The 14490-nt window shown below is 65.7% G+C and overlaps 2 protein-coding genes and 1 long non-coding RNA gene across 4 annotated transcripts; 2 read left to right on the forward strand and 1 right to left on the reverse strand.

Moving 5' to 3' along the window:
• Positions 1-499: 499 nt before the first annotated feature.
• On the forward strand, positions 500-4852 carry DNAJC14 (DnaJ heat shock protein family (Hsp40) member C14). The gene is made up of 4 exons (XM_050987665.1): positions 500-652; positions 2377-2537; positions 3537-3639; positions 4566-4852. The coding sequence occupies exons 1-4, from the start codon at positions 612-614 to the stop codon at positions 4780-4782; spliced, it is 522 nt and encodes a 173-aa protein (XP_050843622.1). The 5' UTR covers positions 500-611; the 3' UTR covers positions 4783-4852.
• Positions 2927-3529, forward strand: LOC127061132 (uncharacterized). 2 transcript variants are annotated; one of them, XR_007780599.1, is made up of 4 exons: positions 2927-3035; positions 3092-3180; positions 3256-3312; positions 3402-3529. It is a non-coding gene; the product is annotated as an uncharacterized LOC127061132 (long non-coding RNA). The 2 variants fall into 2 exon arrangements; XR_007780598.1 differs by having other exon boundaries at positions 3256-3529.
• A 549-nt stretch (positions 4853-5401) lies between the features above and the next one.
• Positions 5402-14384, reverse strand: LOC127061130 (integrin alpha-7-like). The gene is made up of 11 exons (XM_050987664.1): positions 14124-14384; positions 12796-12876; positions 12634-12713; positions 11645-11722; positions 11465-11567; positions 9806-9973; positions 9009-9098; positions 8356-8466; positions 8047-8145; positions 7587-7709; positions 5402-6869 (listed from the first exon to the last, which is right to left on the reverse strand). Exons 1-11 carry the CDS (start codon positions 14382-14384, stop codon positions 6684-6686), a joined length of 1380 nt encoding a protein of 459 aa, XP_050843621.1. The 3' UTR covers positions 5402-6683.
• Positions 14385-14490: the final 106 nt, after the last annotated feature.

A 14490-nucleotide genomic window follows, 5' to 3' on the forward strand; every position in this document is an offset into this window, starting at 1 on the left:
GGCGCTGGGCGCGCCTGGGGCTGGAACTCCCATTTTCGGGGTGCCATCCCAATTTTTAGGGTGCCCATCCCATTTTGGAGTGCCCATCCCATTTTTTGGGGTGCCAATCCCGTTTTTTGGGTTCCAATTCCCGTTTTTTGGGTGCCAGGAGGCAGCTGGCGCAGGGGGAGCTGGCGCGGGCGCTGGGGGCGTTCCTGGGGCTGGCACTCCCATTTTTCGGGGTGCCCATCCCATTTTTTGGGGTGCCAATCCCGTTTTTTGGGGTGCCCATCCCATATTTGGGGTGCCAATCCCATTTTTTGGGGTGCCAATCCCATATTTTGGGCTGTAATTCCCGTTTTTTGGGTGCCAGGAGGCAGCTGGCGCAGGGGGAGCTGGCGCGGGCGCTGGGCGCGTTCCTGGGGCTGGCACTCCCATTTTCTTGGTTTAAATCCCATTTTTTGGGGTGCCCATCCCATTTTTGGGGTGCCCATCCCATTTTTCGGGTGCCAATCCCATATTTTGGGCTGTAATTCCCATTTTTTGGGTGCCAGGAGGCAGCTGGCGCAGGGGGAGCTGGCGCGGGCGCTGGGGCGTTCCTGGGCCGGCTGCAGGAGGAGCTCAGGGACGCCATGGACGCCATGGGCTGCACCCGCTGCGGGGGACGCCACAGGTGGGGACACTGCGGGGACACTGTGGGGACACCTGGGACAGTGGGGACACAAGGGACAGCAGGGACGCTGGGGACTGCAGGGACACCAGGGACAGTGGGGACTGCAGGGATGGTGGGACAGCGGGGACAGTGAGGATAGTGGGGACACCAGGGACAGTGGGGACTGTAGGGACAGTGGGGACAGTGGGGACACCAGGGACAGCGGGGACTGCAGGGATGGTGGGACAGCGGGGACAGTGAGGATAGTGGGGACACCAGGGACAGTGGGGACACCTGGGACAGTGGGGACAGTGAGGATAGTGGGGACACCAGGGACAGTGGGGACACCTGGGACAGCGGGGACAGTGAGGATAGTGGGGACACCAGGGACAGTGGGGACTGTAGGGACAGTGGGGACAGTGAGGATAGTGGGGACACAAGGGACAGTGGGGACACCTGGGACAGTGGGGACAGTGAGGATAGTGGGGACACCAGGGACAGTGGGGACAGTGGGGACAGTGAGGATAGTGGGGACACAAGGGACACCAGGGACGGCGGGGACTGCAGGGATGGTGGGGCAGCAGGGACAACAGGGACAGTGGGGACATCACGGACACCAGGGACGGTGGGACAGTGGGGACAGCAGAGACAGTGGGGACAGCAGGGACAGTGAGGACACCACAGACACCAGGGACGGTGGGGACTGCAGGGATGGTGGGGACAGTGGGGACAATGGGGACAGTGAGGATAGTGGGGGCGCTGCGGGACACCGGGGACAGTGAGGACAGCAGGGACAGTGGGGACATCAAGGACAGCAGGGACAGTGGGGACAGTGGGGACACCACAGACACCAGGGATGGTGGGGACTGCAGGGACAGTGGGGACAGTGAGGACAGTGGGGGCACTGCGGGACAGTGAGGACAGTAGGGACAGTGGGGACACCACAGACACCAGGGACGGTGGGAACAGTGGGGACAGCAGGGACAGTGAGGACAGTGGGGACACCAGGGACACCAGGGACAGTGGGGACTGGAGGGACAATGGGGACAGTGAGGATAGTGGGGGCACTGTGGGGCAGCGGGGACAATGGGGACACCAGGGACAGCAGGGATAATGGGGACAGCAGGGACACTGGGATAGTAGGGACAGTGGGGACAGTAAGGACACTGTGGGGACAGTGAGGATAGTAGGGACAGCAGGGACAGCAGTGGGGGGGACATGGTGTCCTGGGGGTCTCACTGTACCCTGGGAGTGTCACAGTGTCCCCAGTGTCCCTGGGGGTGTCACAGTGTCCCCAGTGTCCCTGGGGGTGTCACAGTGTCCCCAGTGCCCCATGTCCCCAATGTCCCCAGGTGTGTCACAATGTCCCCATGTCCTGAGAGTGTCACAGTGTCCCCCATGGCCTTGGGGATGTCACAGTGTCCCCAGTGCCCCATGTCCCCAATGTCTCTAGGTATGTCACAGTGTCCCCATGTCCCTGGGGGTGTCCCCATGTCCCCAGTGTCTCTGAGAATGTCACAGTGTCCCCATGTCCCCCATGTCCCTGGGGTGGTCACAGTGCCCCCTGTCCCCAATGTTCCTGGGGGTGTCACAGTGTCCCCATGTCCCTGGGGGTGTCACAGTGTCCCCGTGTCCTGGGGGTGTCCCCATGTCCCCATGTCCCTGGGGGTGTCACAGTGTCCCCAATGTCCCTGGGGGTGTCCCCATGTCCCTGGGGGTGTCCCAGTGTCCCCGTGTCCCCGCAGGCGGTTCCAGCTGGACAGGGACCCCCGCGGTGGCCGCTGGTGTGCCCCGTGCGGGGGGTGGCACGCGGCCGAAGAAGGTGACCTGTGGGCGGAGTCCAGCCTGCTGGGCCTCAAGGTCACCTACCTGGCCCGCATGGACGGCCACATCTACGACGTCACCGGTGAGGGGACACCTGGCAGGGGGCACGGAGCACCGACACGCCTGGGGGTGACACAGACACCCGGGGGGGGACAGGTCCCAGGGGTCCCTGGGGACACCATGACCATCCTTGGGGACCTCTCTGGGGTCACCATGACCATGGGGCACCATGGCCATCCTTGGGGACCTCTCTGGGGTCACCATGACCAGGGGACACCGTGACCATCCCTGGGGTGGTCCCTCATGTCACCATGACCATGGGGCACCATGACCATCCTTGGGGACCTCTCTGGGGTCACCATGACCAGGGGACACCATGGCCATCCTGGGGGTCTCTGATGTCACCATGACCAGGGGACACCATGACCAAGGGGACACCATGACCAGGGGTCTCTGGGGACACCATGACCATCCTTGGGGACTTCTCTGATGTCACCATGACCAGGGGACACCATGCCCAGGTCACTCTGGTGTCATCATCCTTGGGGACCTCTCTGGTGTCACCGTGCCCACCCCAGGGGTCCTCTGGTGTCACCGTGCCCACCCCAGAGGTCTCTCTGGTGTCACCATGCCCAGGTCACTCTGGTGTCACCGTGCCCACCCCAGAGGTCTCTCTGGTGTCACCATGCCCAGGTCACTCTGGTGTCACCGTGCCCACCCCAGGGGTCTCTCTGGTGTCACCATGCCCAGGTCACTCTGGTGTCACCATGCCCAGGTCACTCTGGTGTCACCATGCCCAGGTCACTCTGGTGTCACCGTGCCCACCCCAGAGGTCTCTCTGGTGTCACCATGCCCAGGTCACTCTGGTGTCACCGTGCCCACCCCAGGGGTCACTCTGGTGTCACCGTGCCCACCCCAGGGGTCTCTCTGGTGTCACCATGCCCAGGTCACTCTGGTGTCACCATGCCCACCCCAGGGGTCTCTCTGGTGTCACCGTGCCCAGGTCACTCTGGTGTCACCATGCCCACCCCAGAGGTCTCTCTGGTGTCACCGTGACCGAGTGTCCCCTGTGTGTCCCCAGAGTGGGCGGGCTGCCAGCGCGTGGCCATCTCCCCGGACAGCCACCGTGTCCCCTACCACCTGTCCTTCGGTGCCAGGACAGCCACGCCGGCCGGACGCCAGCGGTCAGTGCTGGGGGGGGCTGGGGGTGTCCCCAAGGGTGTCCCCAAGGGTGTCCCCAAGGGTGTCCCGGGGGTGTCCTGGGGGTGTCCTGTGGTGTCTGGGGGTGTCCAGGGCTGTCCTGCGGTGTCCCCAAGGATGTCCTGGGGTGTCCCCGAGGGTGTCCTGGGGGTGTCCTGGGGATGACCAGGGGTGTCCAGGGGTGTCCCCGAGGGTGTCCTGGGGTGTCCCCAAGGATGTCCTGGGGTGTCCTGGGGTGACCAGGGGTGTCCTGGGGTGTCCCCAAGGATGTCCTGGGGTGACCAGGGGTGTCCTGGGGGTGTCCCCAGGGGTGTCCTGGGGTGTCCCCAAGGGTTCTGGGGTGTCCTGGGGTGACCAGGGGTGTCCTGGGGTGTTCCCAAGAGTGTCCTGGGGTGTCCAGGAGTGTCCAGAGGTGTCCTGGGGGTGTCCCCAGGGGTGTCCTGGGGTGTCCCCAAGGGTGTCCTGGGGTGTCCCCAAGGGTGTCCTGAGGGTGCCCAGTTGTGCCTGAGAGTGCCCAGGCAGTGCCCAGGTGTGCCCAGAGGGTGTCTAGGGAGTGCCCAGGTGTGTCAAAGTATAGCCAGGTGTGCCCAGGTACATCCAGGTGTGCTCAGGGTGTGCCCAGGTACATCCAGGTGTGCCCAGGTGTGCTCAGGGTGTGCCCAGGTACATCCAGGTGTGCCCAGGTGTGCCCAGGTACATCCAGGTGTGCTCAGGGTGTGCTCAGGGTGTGCCCAGGTACATCCAGGTGTGCCCAGGTACATCCAGGTGTGCCCAGGTGTGCTCAGGGTGTGCCCAGGTACATCCAGGTGTGCTCCAGGTGTGCCCAGGTACATCCAGGTGTGCCCAGGTGTGCCCAGGTGTGCCCAGGTACCTCCAGCCGTGCCCCAGCCCCTTTTGTCTCTCCCCCCAGGGCCCCCCCCAAGGGCAGCCCCCCGACCCCCGCTGACCTCCAGGATTTCCTGGCCCGCGTTTTCCAGGGAAATCCGGGCGAGGCCGGGGGGGCTTTCCCCGCCCCCCCCGGGGCTGCGGGACCCCCCCAGGGACCCCCCCAGCCCCAGGGGGGCCCCCCCAGGGGGGACACGAAGCACAAGAGGAGGAAGAAGGGGCGGCGGCCGCTGCCGCGCTGAGGAGACCCCCGACCCCCACCCCAAAAAAAACAAAAAAAGGGCTTGGAATAAAATAAATCTATTTTTTTTTCTTTTTTTTTTTTTTTTTCCGGGTTTTTTAAAGAAAATCGAGTGGTGGTTTTTGTATTAAAAAAATAAAAAAAGGGGGGGTGGAGATAGGGGTTGATTTGGGGGTCTCCAAGACGACCCCGGCCTCACCAGCCCCGGGAGCTCCCGGCCGCCATTGATGCGCCACTTCCGGCCCGCACCGGAAAGATGAATGACGTCACTAACCCCGTCATGTTGGAGGTTCCGGTGAGGCCTCAGAGTGCGGCGCCATCTTGAGTGTGGGCAGGTCCGCGCTGACGGCGCTTCAGGTGCCGTTACCGGGGTTGTGGCGGGTCCGGAGCGGCGGGAGGGACCCGTGGGGTGAGGATGTGTCCGGTTAGTCCGGGAGACACGGCCTGGACGGACGGAGAAGTGGCCACACCCATCATGGCGGCCTCAATCTATCATGGCGGCTGCCACACCCATCATGGCGGCCGCCACACCCATCATGGCGTCCCCAATTCATCATGGCGGTCACCACACCCATCATGGCGGCAGTCCCTGGACCCTGAAGGAACACTCGGGGTCAGTGTGGGGTCAGCGCCTTTTATTGGGGACAAAAAGTGACCCGTGGGGACAAAGTGACCCCTGGGGCCGAACTGACCCCTGGGGCCGTGGCTCTGTCCGGCCACTGCCCATCCTGGGAGCTCCAGGACATGGTGGGGCCTCCATGGGGCCTTCCCAGGGCACAGCCAGGGACCATCCCTGTCCCCTGTCCCCTGCCCATCCCCGTGTCCATATTGAGTCCATTTGTCCATGTCCCGTGTCCATCTGTCCAGCTGTGTCCATCCCCATGTCCATCCCCATGTCCTTCTGTCCATGTGCCGTGTCCATCTGTCCACGCTGTGTCCAGCTGTGACCATGCCACGTCCATCTGTCCATGTCCCATGTCCATCCCTGTGTCTGTTTGTCCATGCTGTGCCCATGCCATGTCCATCCCCTGTCTGTCTGTCCATCCCCCTGTCCGTGCTGTGTCCATCTGTCCCTGCCATGTCCGTCTGTCTGTCAGTGTCCATCAGGCGGGTCCTGGCGCAGCACTGTCCCTGTCCATCCCATGTCCATCCCCGTGTCTATGCCGTGTCCATCTGTCCATCCGTGCTGTGTCCGTCTGTCCGTCCGTGCCGTGTCCATCTGTCCGTGGGTGTCTGTCAGGCAGGTCTGGGCACGGCGCTGTCCCCCTCCCTCCCATGTCCATGCTGTGTCCATCCCCATGTCCATGATGTGTCCATCCGTCCAGCTGTGTCCGTCTGTCCCTCCCAGGTGTCCGTCAGGCGGGTCTGGGTGCGGCGCTCTCCCCGTCCCTCCAGTGTCCATCCCTGTGTCTGTGCCGTGTCCATCTGTCCGTGCCGTGTGCGTCTGTCCATGCCGTGTCCATCTGTCCGTGCCGTGTCCGTCTGTCCGTGCCGTGTCCGTCTGTCCGTCCATGCCGTGTCCGTCTGTCCGCGGGTGTCCGTCAGGCGGGTCCGGGCGCGGCGCTGTCTCCGTCTCTCCCGTGTCCATCCCCCGTCCATCCCCCGTGTCCATGCCGTGTCCATCCGTCCGGCCGTGTCCGTCTGTCCCTCCCGGCTGTCCATCAGGCGGGTCCGGGTGCGGCGCCGTCCCCGTCCCTCCGGTGTCCATCCCTGCGTCTGTGCTGTGTCTGTCTGTCCATCCGTGCCGTGTCCGTCTGTCCGTCATGCCGTGTCCATCTGTCCGTGGGTGTCCGTCAGGCGGGTCCGGGCGCGGCGCTGTCTCCGTCTCTCCCGTGTCCATCCCCCATGTCCGTGCCGTGTCCATCCGTCCGGCCGTGTCCGTCTGTCCCTCCCGGCTGTCCGTCAGGCGGGTCCGGGCGCGGCGCCGTCCCCGTCCCTGTCCGTGGGTCCGGCCGCCCACTGTGGCCGCAGGATGGTCCCGGTGCGGCCCTCGCGGGCCTGCGGCCGCTGCTCCCGCGGGATGCGCACGGCCCGGAACCGCGGCACGGCCGGGGGCGGAGCCGCCGCCGCCCGCCGGAAAAACCCCACCTGGGGGAGACAGGGCGCCGAGATATCGCGACATGCCACCGGGCAGAGGGATATATCGCGATACGGCACCGGACAGCGGGGATAGATCGCGATACGGCACCGGACAGCGGGGTAGATCGCGATACGGCACTGGACAGCGGGATATATCGCGATACGGCACCGGACAGCGGGATAGATCGCGATACGGCAGCGGACAGTGGGATATATGGCGATATGGCACTGGACAGAGTGAGATATCGCGATACGCCATCAGGCAGTGTGGGGTATATCACGATATGGCATTGGAGAACAAGGGATATTGTGATATGGTACCAGAGGGGACGGGGATATCACGATATGGCAGCGGAGAACAAGGGATATCGTGATATGGTACCAGAGGGATCATCACAGTATGGCACCAGAGGGCACGGGGATATCATGATATGGCACCGGACAGTACGGGAGATATCGCGATATGGCACTGGAAAGTGTGATATATCGCGATATGGCACTGTACAGCATGGGATATGTCGTGATATGGCACCGAAGTGGGGGATATATCGCGATATGGCACCGGAGAGCGTGGGGTATATCGCGATATGGCACCGGACAGAGCGGGATATCGCGATATGGCATGGGACAGCAAGGGGTATATCGCCACATGCCACGCTCTGTGGTGCCCTATCGCGATATGAGGCACTCTATCGTGCCCTATCGCGATAGCGGGGGGTCCCTCACCTTCCAGAGCCCCAGCACCAGCAGCGCCAGCAGCAGCAGCCCCAGCAGCACCGCCAGCGGCAGCACCCACCAGGGGACAGCGGTGACGGCCACGCCCGGGTCCAGGTGCAGGGACACCGACATCTGGGGGGACACAGGGGTCACAGGGGGTCACAGGGGTCACAGGGGTCACAGGGGTCACACAGGGGTCACAGGGGTCATGGGGACACCGAGGGGGCCTGGAGGGACATCAGGGGACATCGGGGGAGGGGGGGTCTCTGAGGGGATTCTGGGGAGGTCCTGGGGGGTCTGGGAGTGTCCCCAGGGGTGTCCCCAGATGTCTCCAGGGGTATCCCCAGAGGTTTTCCCAGGGGTGTCCCTAGGTGTCCCCAGGGGTGTCCCCAAGTGACCCCAGGTGTCCCCAGGTGTGTCCCCAGCTGTCCCCAGGTGTCTCCCCAGGTGTCCCCAGGGGTGTCCCCACCTGTGCCACCGCGTCCCTGATGACGACGTTGCCGCGGGGGGAGGTGACCGAGACCTCTGCGCGCACGATCAGCTCCAGGTTCTCCACGTCCAGGAACTCCTGGGAGGGGCATTGGGGAATTGGGGAGGGGGTCCAGGCCGGGCCCAGCCCCCTGCCCAGCCCGGGGGTCTCTGACCTCCAGGAAGGGGCATTGGGGAATTGGGGAGGGGGTCCAGGCCGGGCCCAGCCCGGGGGTCTCTGACCTCCAGGAAGGGGCATTGGGGAATTGGGGAGGGGGTCCAGGCTGGGCCCAGCCCGGGGGTCTCTGACCTCCAGGAAGGTCCCGTTCCAGAGGCGCCCCCGCGCCCGCAGCTCCGAGCGCTCCAGCGACGGCAGCGGGCACCGGAACGGGCGGCAGCGCGCCGTGCCCCGGGCACAGTCCTGGGACAGTGAGGGGACAGCAAGGGGACAGGGTGGGGACAGTGAGGGGACAGTGAGGGGATAGGGTGGGGACAGCGAGGGGACAGTGAGGGGACAGCGAGGGGACAGGGTGGGGACAGCGAGGGGACAGTGAGGGGACATGGAGGGGATAGGGTGGGGACAGCGAGGGGACAGTGAGGGGACAGCGAGGGGACAGGGTGGGGACAGTGAGGGGACAGGGTGGGGACAGCGAGGGGACACTGTCACTGTGGGGACAGTGAGGGGACAGGGTGGGGACACCAGAACGGGCGGCAGCGCGCCGTGACCCGGGCAAAGTCCTGGGACAGTGAGGGAACAGTGTGGGGACACCCTGGGGGTCTGGGGACATCCTGGGGATGGGGAGACAGCAAGGGGACAGTGTGGGGACAGGGTGGGGACAGGGTGGGGACAGGGTGGGGATGGCGAAATCCCAAAATGGGGCAGTGACAAAGTGGGGACACCCAGTGAATGGGGACACCCCGGGAATGAGGGGGACACCCCAAACCCCCCCCCCCCCCACTCACCAGGGTCACGTTCCTCCTCTTCCTCCCCGCGGGCACCCACCACGAGCGGGCCGGGGGCTCCTCAGGGGGACCCCCCCCGCCTGGCGGCTCCTGGGGGGGGCAAAGATGGGCATGGGGTGGGGGGGGGGGACAGGGACCCCCGAACACCCCTGGCCACCCCTGGCCACCTTTGGCCACCCCTGGGCACCTCTGTCCCCCCTCCCAGACATCTCAGGACACCTTTGGCCACCTCTGACCACCCCTGGCCACCCCCTGGACACACCCTGGACACCTTTGGACACCTCTGGACACCCCCAGGTCACCCCTGGCCACCCCCTGGCCACCCCTGGGCACCCCCTGGCAACCTCTGGGCACCCCTAGACACCCCTGAGCACCCCCAGGACACCTCTGGCCACCCCTGGACACCCCCTGACCACCTCTGACCACCCCTGGACACCCCCTGGTCGCTCCTTGGGCACCCCTGACCACCCCTGGGTACCCCCAGGACATCTCTGGCCACCCCTGGACACCTCCAGGTCACCCCTGGCCACCTTTGGCCACCTCTGGCCACCCCTGGCCACCCCCTGGGCACACCTGGACATCCCCTGGACACCTCTGACCACCACTGGCCACCCCCTGGACACGCCCTGGACACCTTTGGACACCTCTGACCACCTCTGGCCACCCCTGGGCACCCCCTGGCAACCTCTGGACACCCCTGACCACCCCTGGCCACCCCCAGGACACCCCCTGAGCACCCCCTGGGCACCCCCTGGGCACTGCCGGCCCCTCGGGCCCCCCCAGCCCGCGGCTCTCACCAGGGCGAGGCGCAGGGGGTTGGCCGGGGGGCTGCAGGGCACGGGGGGGGTGCCCAGCTCCAGGCTCAGCGGGTACAGGAGCCACTTCCCGTTGGGCAGCTCCAGCGGCCACTGCAGGCTCAGCGCCGCCGAGCCGGGGGTCTTCAGCACCGGCCCCCGCTGCGACACCTGGGGGGGCACGGCCTGGAATAGCCCCCACCCCAAATACAGACCCCCACCCCAAATATAGCTCTGACCCCAAAAACAGCCACCGCAAATACAGCTCGGACACCAAAAACAGCCCCCACCCCAAATACAGCTCTGACACCAAAAACAGCCCCCACCCCAAATACAGCCCCCACCCCAAATACAGCCCCCCCCCCACCACCCCAAATACAGCCCCCTACCCCAAATACAGCTCTGACCCCAAAACCGAAACACCCCCACCCCCAACACAGCCCCCACCCAAAGACAGCCCCCACCCCGAATACAGCTCTGACCCCAAAACAGCCCCCACCCAAAACAGCCCCCACCCCGAATACAGCCCCCACCCCAAATACAGCTCTACCCCAAACACACCCCCACCCCAAAAACCACCCCCACCCCAAATACAGCCCCCACCCCAATACAGCCCTACCCCAAATACAGCTCTGACCCCCAAAAACAAGCCCCCACCCCAAAATACAGCCCCCACCCCCAAAACAGCCCCCACCCCAATACAGGCCCCCTACCCCAAACAGTCTCTGACCCCAAAAACAGCCCCCAATCCCAAAAACAGCCCCACCCAAATACAGCCCCCACCCCCAAATCCAAGCTCTACCCCAAAACGCCCCCAACCCCAAATACAGCTCGACCCCCAAAACAAAGCCCCCACCCCCAAACTCAGCCCCCACCCCAAATACAGCCCCCCACCCAAATACCGCCCCCACCCCCAACAACCGCCCCCCACCCCCAACTACAGCCCCCACCCCAATACGATCCCCTACCCCAAATACAGCTCTGACCCCAAAAACACAAAGCCCCACACCCCAAAACAGCCCCCACCCCAAATACAGCCCCCACCCCAAATACAGCCCCCAACCCAAAAACAGCTCCTGTGTGGAGACATGACCCCAAAAACATCCCCCACCCCAAAACAGCCCTGACCCCAAAACCAGCCCCCACCCCAAATACAGCCCCCACCCCATATACAGCCCCCACCCCAAATACAGCCCCACTTTGAAGTGCCCACCCCCCAAAGTGTCCAGGGCTCAGCCAGACTGAACCTCCCCAGGGGTCCCACACCCCCTCCCCATTTTGGTTTTGGGGTCCCGGGGTAGTCTCTGTTTTGAGGGCCCGTTTTGGGGGTCTCTGTTTTTGGGGGTCCATTTGGGGTCTCTGTTTTGGGGACCACTTTGGGAGGGGGTCTCTGTTTTGGGGGTCTCTGTTTTTGGGGTCTCTGTTTTGGGCTCCGTTTCAGGGGTCTCTGTTTTGGGGTCTCTGTTTTGGGATCTCTGTTTTTGGGGTCCGTTTGGGGGTCTCTGCTTTGGGCTCCGTTTTGGGGGGGGTCTCTGTTTTGGGGTCTCTGTTTTGGGGTCCCTTTGGGGGTCTCTGTTTTGTGGTCTCTGTTTTTGGGGTCCGTTTGGGGTCTCTGTTTTTGGGGTCCCTTTGGGGGTCTCTGTTTTTGGGGGGCTCTCTCACCGTGACCTCGAAGCGGACGGCGCTGCCCACCTGGCTCTCCCTCTTCACCGCGCTCTCCCCCAGCACCTGCCCCCCAAAAAACAGCCGGGGGGGCACGGCCACGCTGTGGGGACACCCTGCTGTGAGGGGGGGGGTCCCCGAGGGGGGGGTCCCGACCCCCAAAACCCCCTCCCCACTCACCCGGTCACGGCCAGGGGCAGCTCGATGACCACGCGGGCGCGGGCGACCACCGGCTCCAGCCCCGGCTGCTCGCTGGTCCTGGGGGGGGGATTTGGGGTTTGGGGGGGGGGAAACCCCAAAGGAAAAACCCCAAGGGCTGTGCGGGGGGGTTTGAACCCCAAATTGAAGCCCCCCGACCCTAAACGTTGGGGGGAGGGGGCGGAGTCTGAAACTGCCGGGGTTTTGTCCCCAAATCCTGGGGGTCTGACCCCAAACCCTGGGGTCTCTGAACCCCAAATCCTGGGGGTCTGACCCTAAATCCCCTGGGATTCCAGCCCTTAAACCCCCGGGGACTCCATCCCTACCTCGGGAGTCTCCATCCCCAAACCCCGGGGGTCCAAACCCCTCCATCCCCAAAACCCGGTCTCCACCCCGATCCCGGGGTCCCTCCCCCGACCGGGGTCTCCACCCCCAAACCCCGGGGGTCTCCAATTCCCCACCCCAAGGGGTCTCCATCCCCCAAACCCCCGGGCGGTCTCCATCCCACCCAGGTCTCCATCCCCCAACCCCTGGTCTCCATCCCCACCCCAGGGTCTCCATCCCCCAACCCCGGGGGGTCCATCCCCAAATGGGTCTCCACCCCCCATACCCCGGGGGTCCTCCATGCCAATCCCGGGGCTCATCCCCCCAGGGATCTCCATCCCCAAACCCCGGGGGTCTCCATCCCCCAAACCCCGGGGGTCTCCACCCCCCAAACCCCGGGGGTCTCCATCCCCCAACCCCGGGGGTCTCCACCCCCCCCCCGGGGGTCTCCATCCCCAAACCCCGGGGGTCTCCATCCCCACCCCAGGGATCTCCATCCCCAAACCCCGGGGGTCTCCATCCCCCAAACCCCGGGGGTCTCCATGCCCAAACCCCGGGGGTCTCTAACCCCCGATCCCGGGGGTCTCCACCCCCCTCCCGGGGGTCTCAGCCCCTCCCCGGGGGTCGCAGCGCCCCGCCCGGCTCACGTGGACAGCTCCAGCAGCACCTCCAGGTCCGTGGTGTGGATGGAGATGCCCGAGGTGCTGAGGATGAGGAAGAAGCGCACCTGGGGAGGGGCAGGTGAGCGCTGGGGGGGGGTGGGGGTCGGGGGAGGGGCGGGGGGGGGTTGGGGAGGGGTCTGCGCCCACCTGGGCCCCGCGTTGGAGGGGGTTCCCCAGCTCGCACTCCACCCTGGAGCCGTTCTGGTTGGCCAAGCACAGCACCTTGTCCTGGGGGGGGGGACAGGGCTGAGCCCCCCCTGCGGCACCCCGGGGTCACCCCAGAGTGAGCCCACAGTGACCCCCGGGAGTGACCCAGAGACCCCAATTGACCCCAGGTGACCCCGGGAGTACCCAGAGTGACCCCAGGAGTGACCCCCGGTAGTGACCCCAGGAATGACCCCAGAGTGACCCTGGAGTGACCCCAGAGTGAACCCCAGAATGAACCCCCAGAGTGACCCCAGGAGTGACCCCAGAGTGACCCCAGGAGTGACCCCAGAGTGACCCCAGGAGTGACCCCAGAGTGACCCCTACCCTGAGGGCACCCCGGGATCGCCCCCAGGACTGACCCCATCCCACACCCTGAGTTCCATCCCCCCCGCCCCTCCTGTCCCCCTGCTGTCCTCTGTCCCCCTGCCCCTCCTGTCCCCCCTCTATCTCCCTGTCCCCCATCCCCTGTCCCCGTCCCTGTCCCCTTGTCCCTCCCTGTCCCTGTCCCCCTCTATCCCGCTGTCCCTGTCTCCATCCCCTGTCCCTGTCGCTGTCGCTGTCCCCTGTCCCCCTGTCCCTGTCCCCATCTCCTGTCCCTGTCCCCTTGTCCCCATCCCCTGTCCCCTATCCCCCTCTATCCCCCCGTCCCTGTCGCTGTCGCTGTCCCCGTGACTGTCCCTGTCCCCGTGGCTGTCCCTGTCGCTGTCGCTGCCCTGCCGCTGTCGCTGTCCCCGTGGCTGTCCCTGTCCCTATCCCTGTCCCCTGTCTCCCTCTATTCCCCTGTCCCTGTCCCCGTGGCTGTCCCTGTCGCTGTCCCCGTCCCCGTGGCTGTCCCCATCCCCGTCCCCTGTCCCCCTCTATCCCCCCGTCCCTGTCCCCGTCCCCGTGGCTGTCCCTGTCCCTGTCCCTGTCCCCGTGGCTGTCCCTGTCCCCGTGGCTGTCCCTGTCCCCGTCCCTGTCGCTGTCGCTGTCCCCGTGTCCCTGTCGCTGTCCCTGTCCCTGTCCCCGCGGCTGTCGCTGTCCCCGTGTCCCTGTCCCCGTGGCTGTCCCTGTCCCTGTCCCCGTGGCTGTCCCTGTCGCTGTCCCTGTCCCTGTCCCTGTCCCCGTGGCTGTCCCCGTGGCTGTCCCTGTCGCCGTCCCCGTGGCTGTCCCTGTCGCTGTCCCCGTCCCCGTCGCTCTCCCTGTCCCTGTGGCTGTCCCCGTCCCCGTGGCTGTCCCTATCCCCGTGGCTGTCGCTGTCCCCGTCCCGGTCCCCGCGGCAGTCGCACCCCGAGCCCCGCGCTCTCCTCGGCCCTGGTGGCGGCGTAGGGCAGCTCCGGGGGGAAGGAGGCCACGAGCAGCGCCTGGTGCGCCGCGTCCCCGTCCCGCTGCGGCTGCGACGGGTCCGAGGGCTCGTTGGTCACCTGCACCTCCAGCGCCACGTCCTTCTGGTCACTCACGGCGAAGATGGCAGTGCCATCCTCGTCCCTGCGGGCACAGCCACCCTGAGACCCCTGGGGACATCCCTCACAGAGAGGTGGCAGTGCCATCCTCGTCCCTGCGGGCACAGCCACCCTCAGACCCCCGGGGACATCCCTCACAGAGAGGTGGCAGTGCCATCCTCGTCCCTGCGGGCACAGCCACCCTCAGACCCAC

This window comes from Serinus canaria, unplaced genomic scaffold (genome assembly GCF_022539315.1).
Source record: "Serinus canaria isolate serCan28SL12 unplaced genomic scaffold, serCan2020 HiC_scaffold_91, whole genome shotgun sequence".
Lineage (NCBI taxonomy): Eukaryota > Metazoa > Chordata > Aves > Passeriformes > Fringillidae > Serinus > Serinus canaria.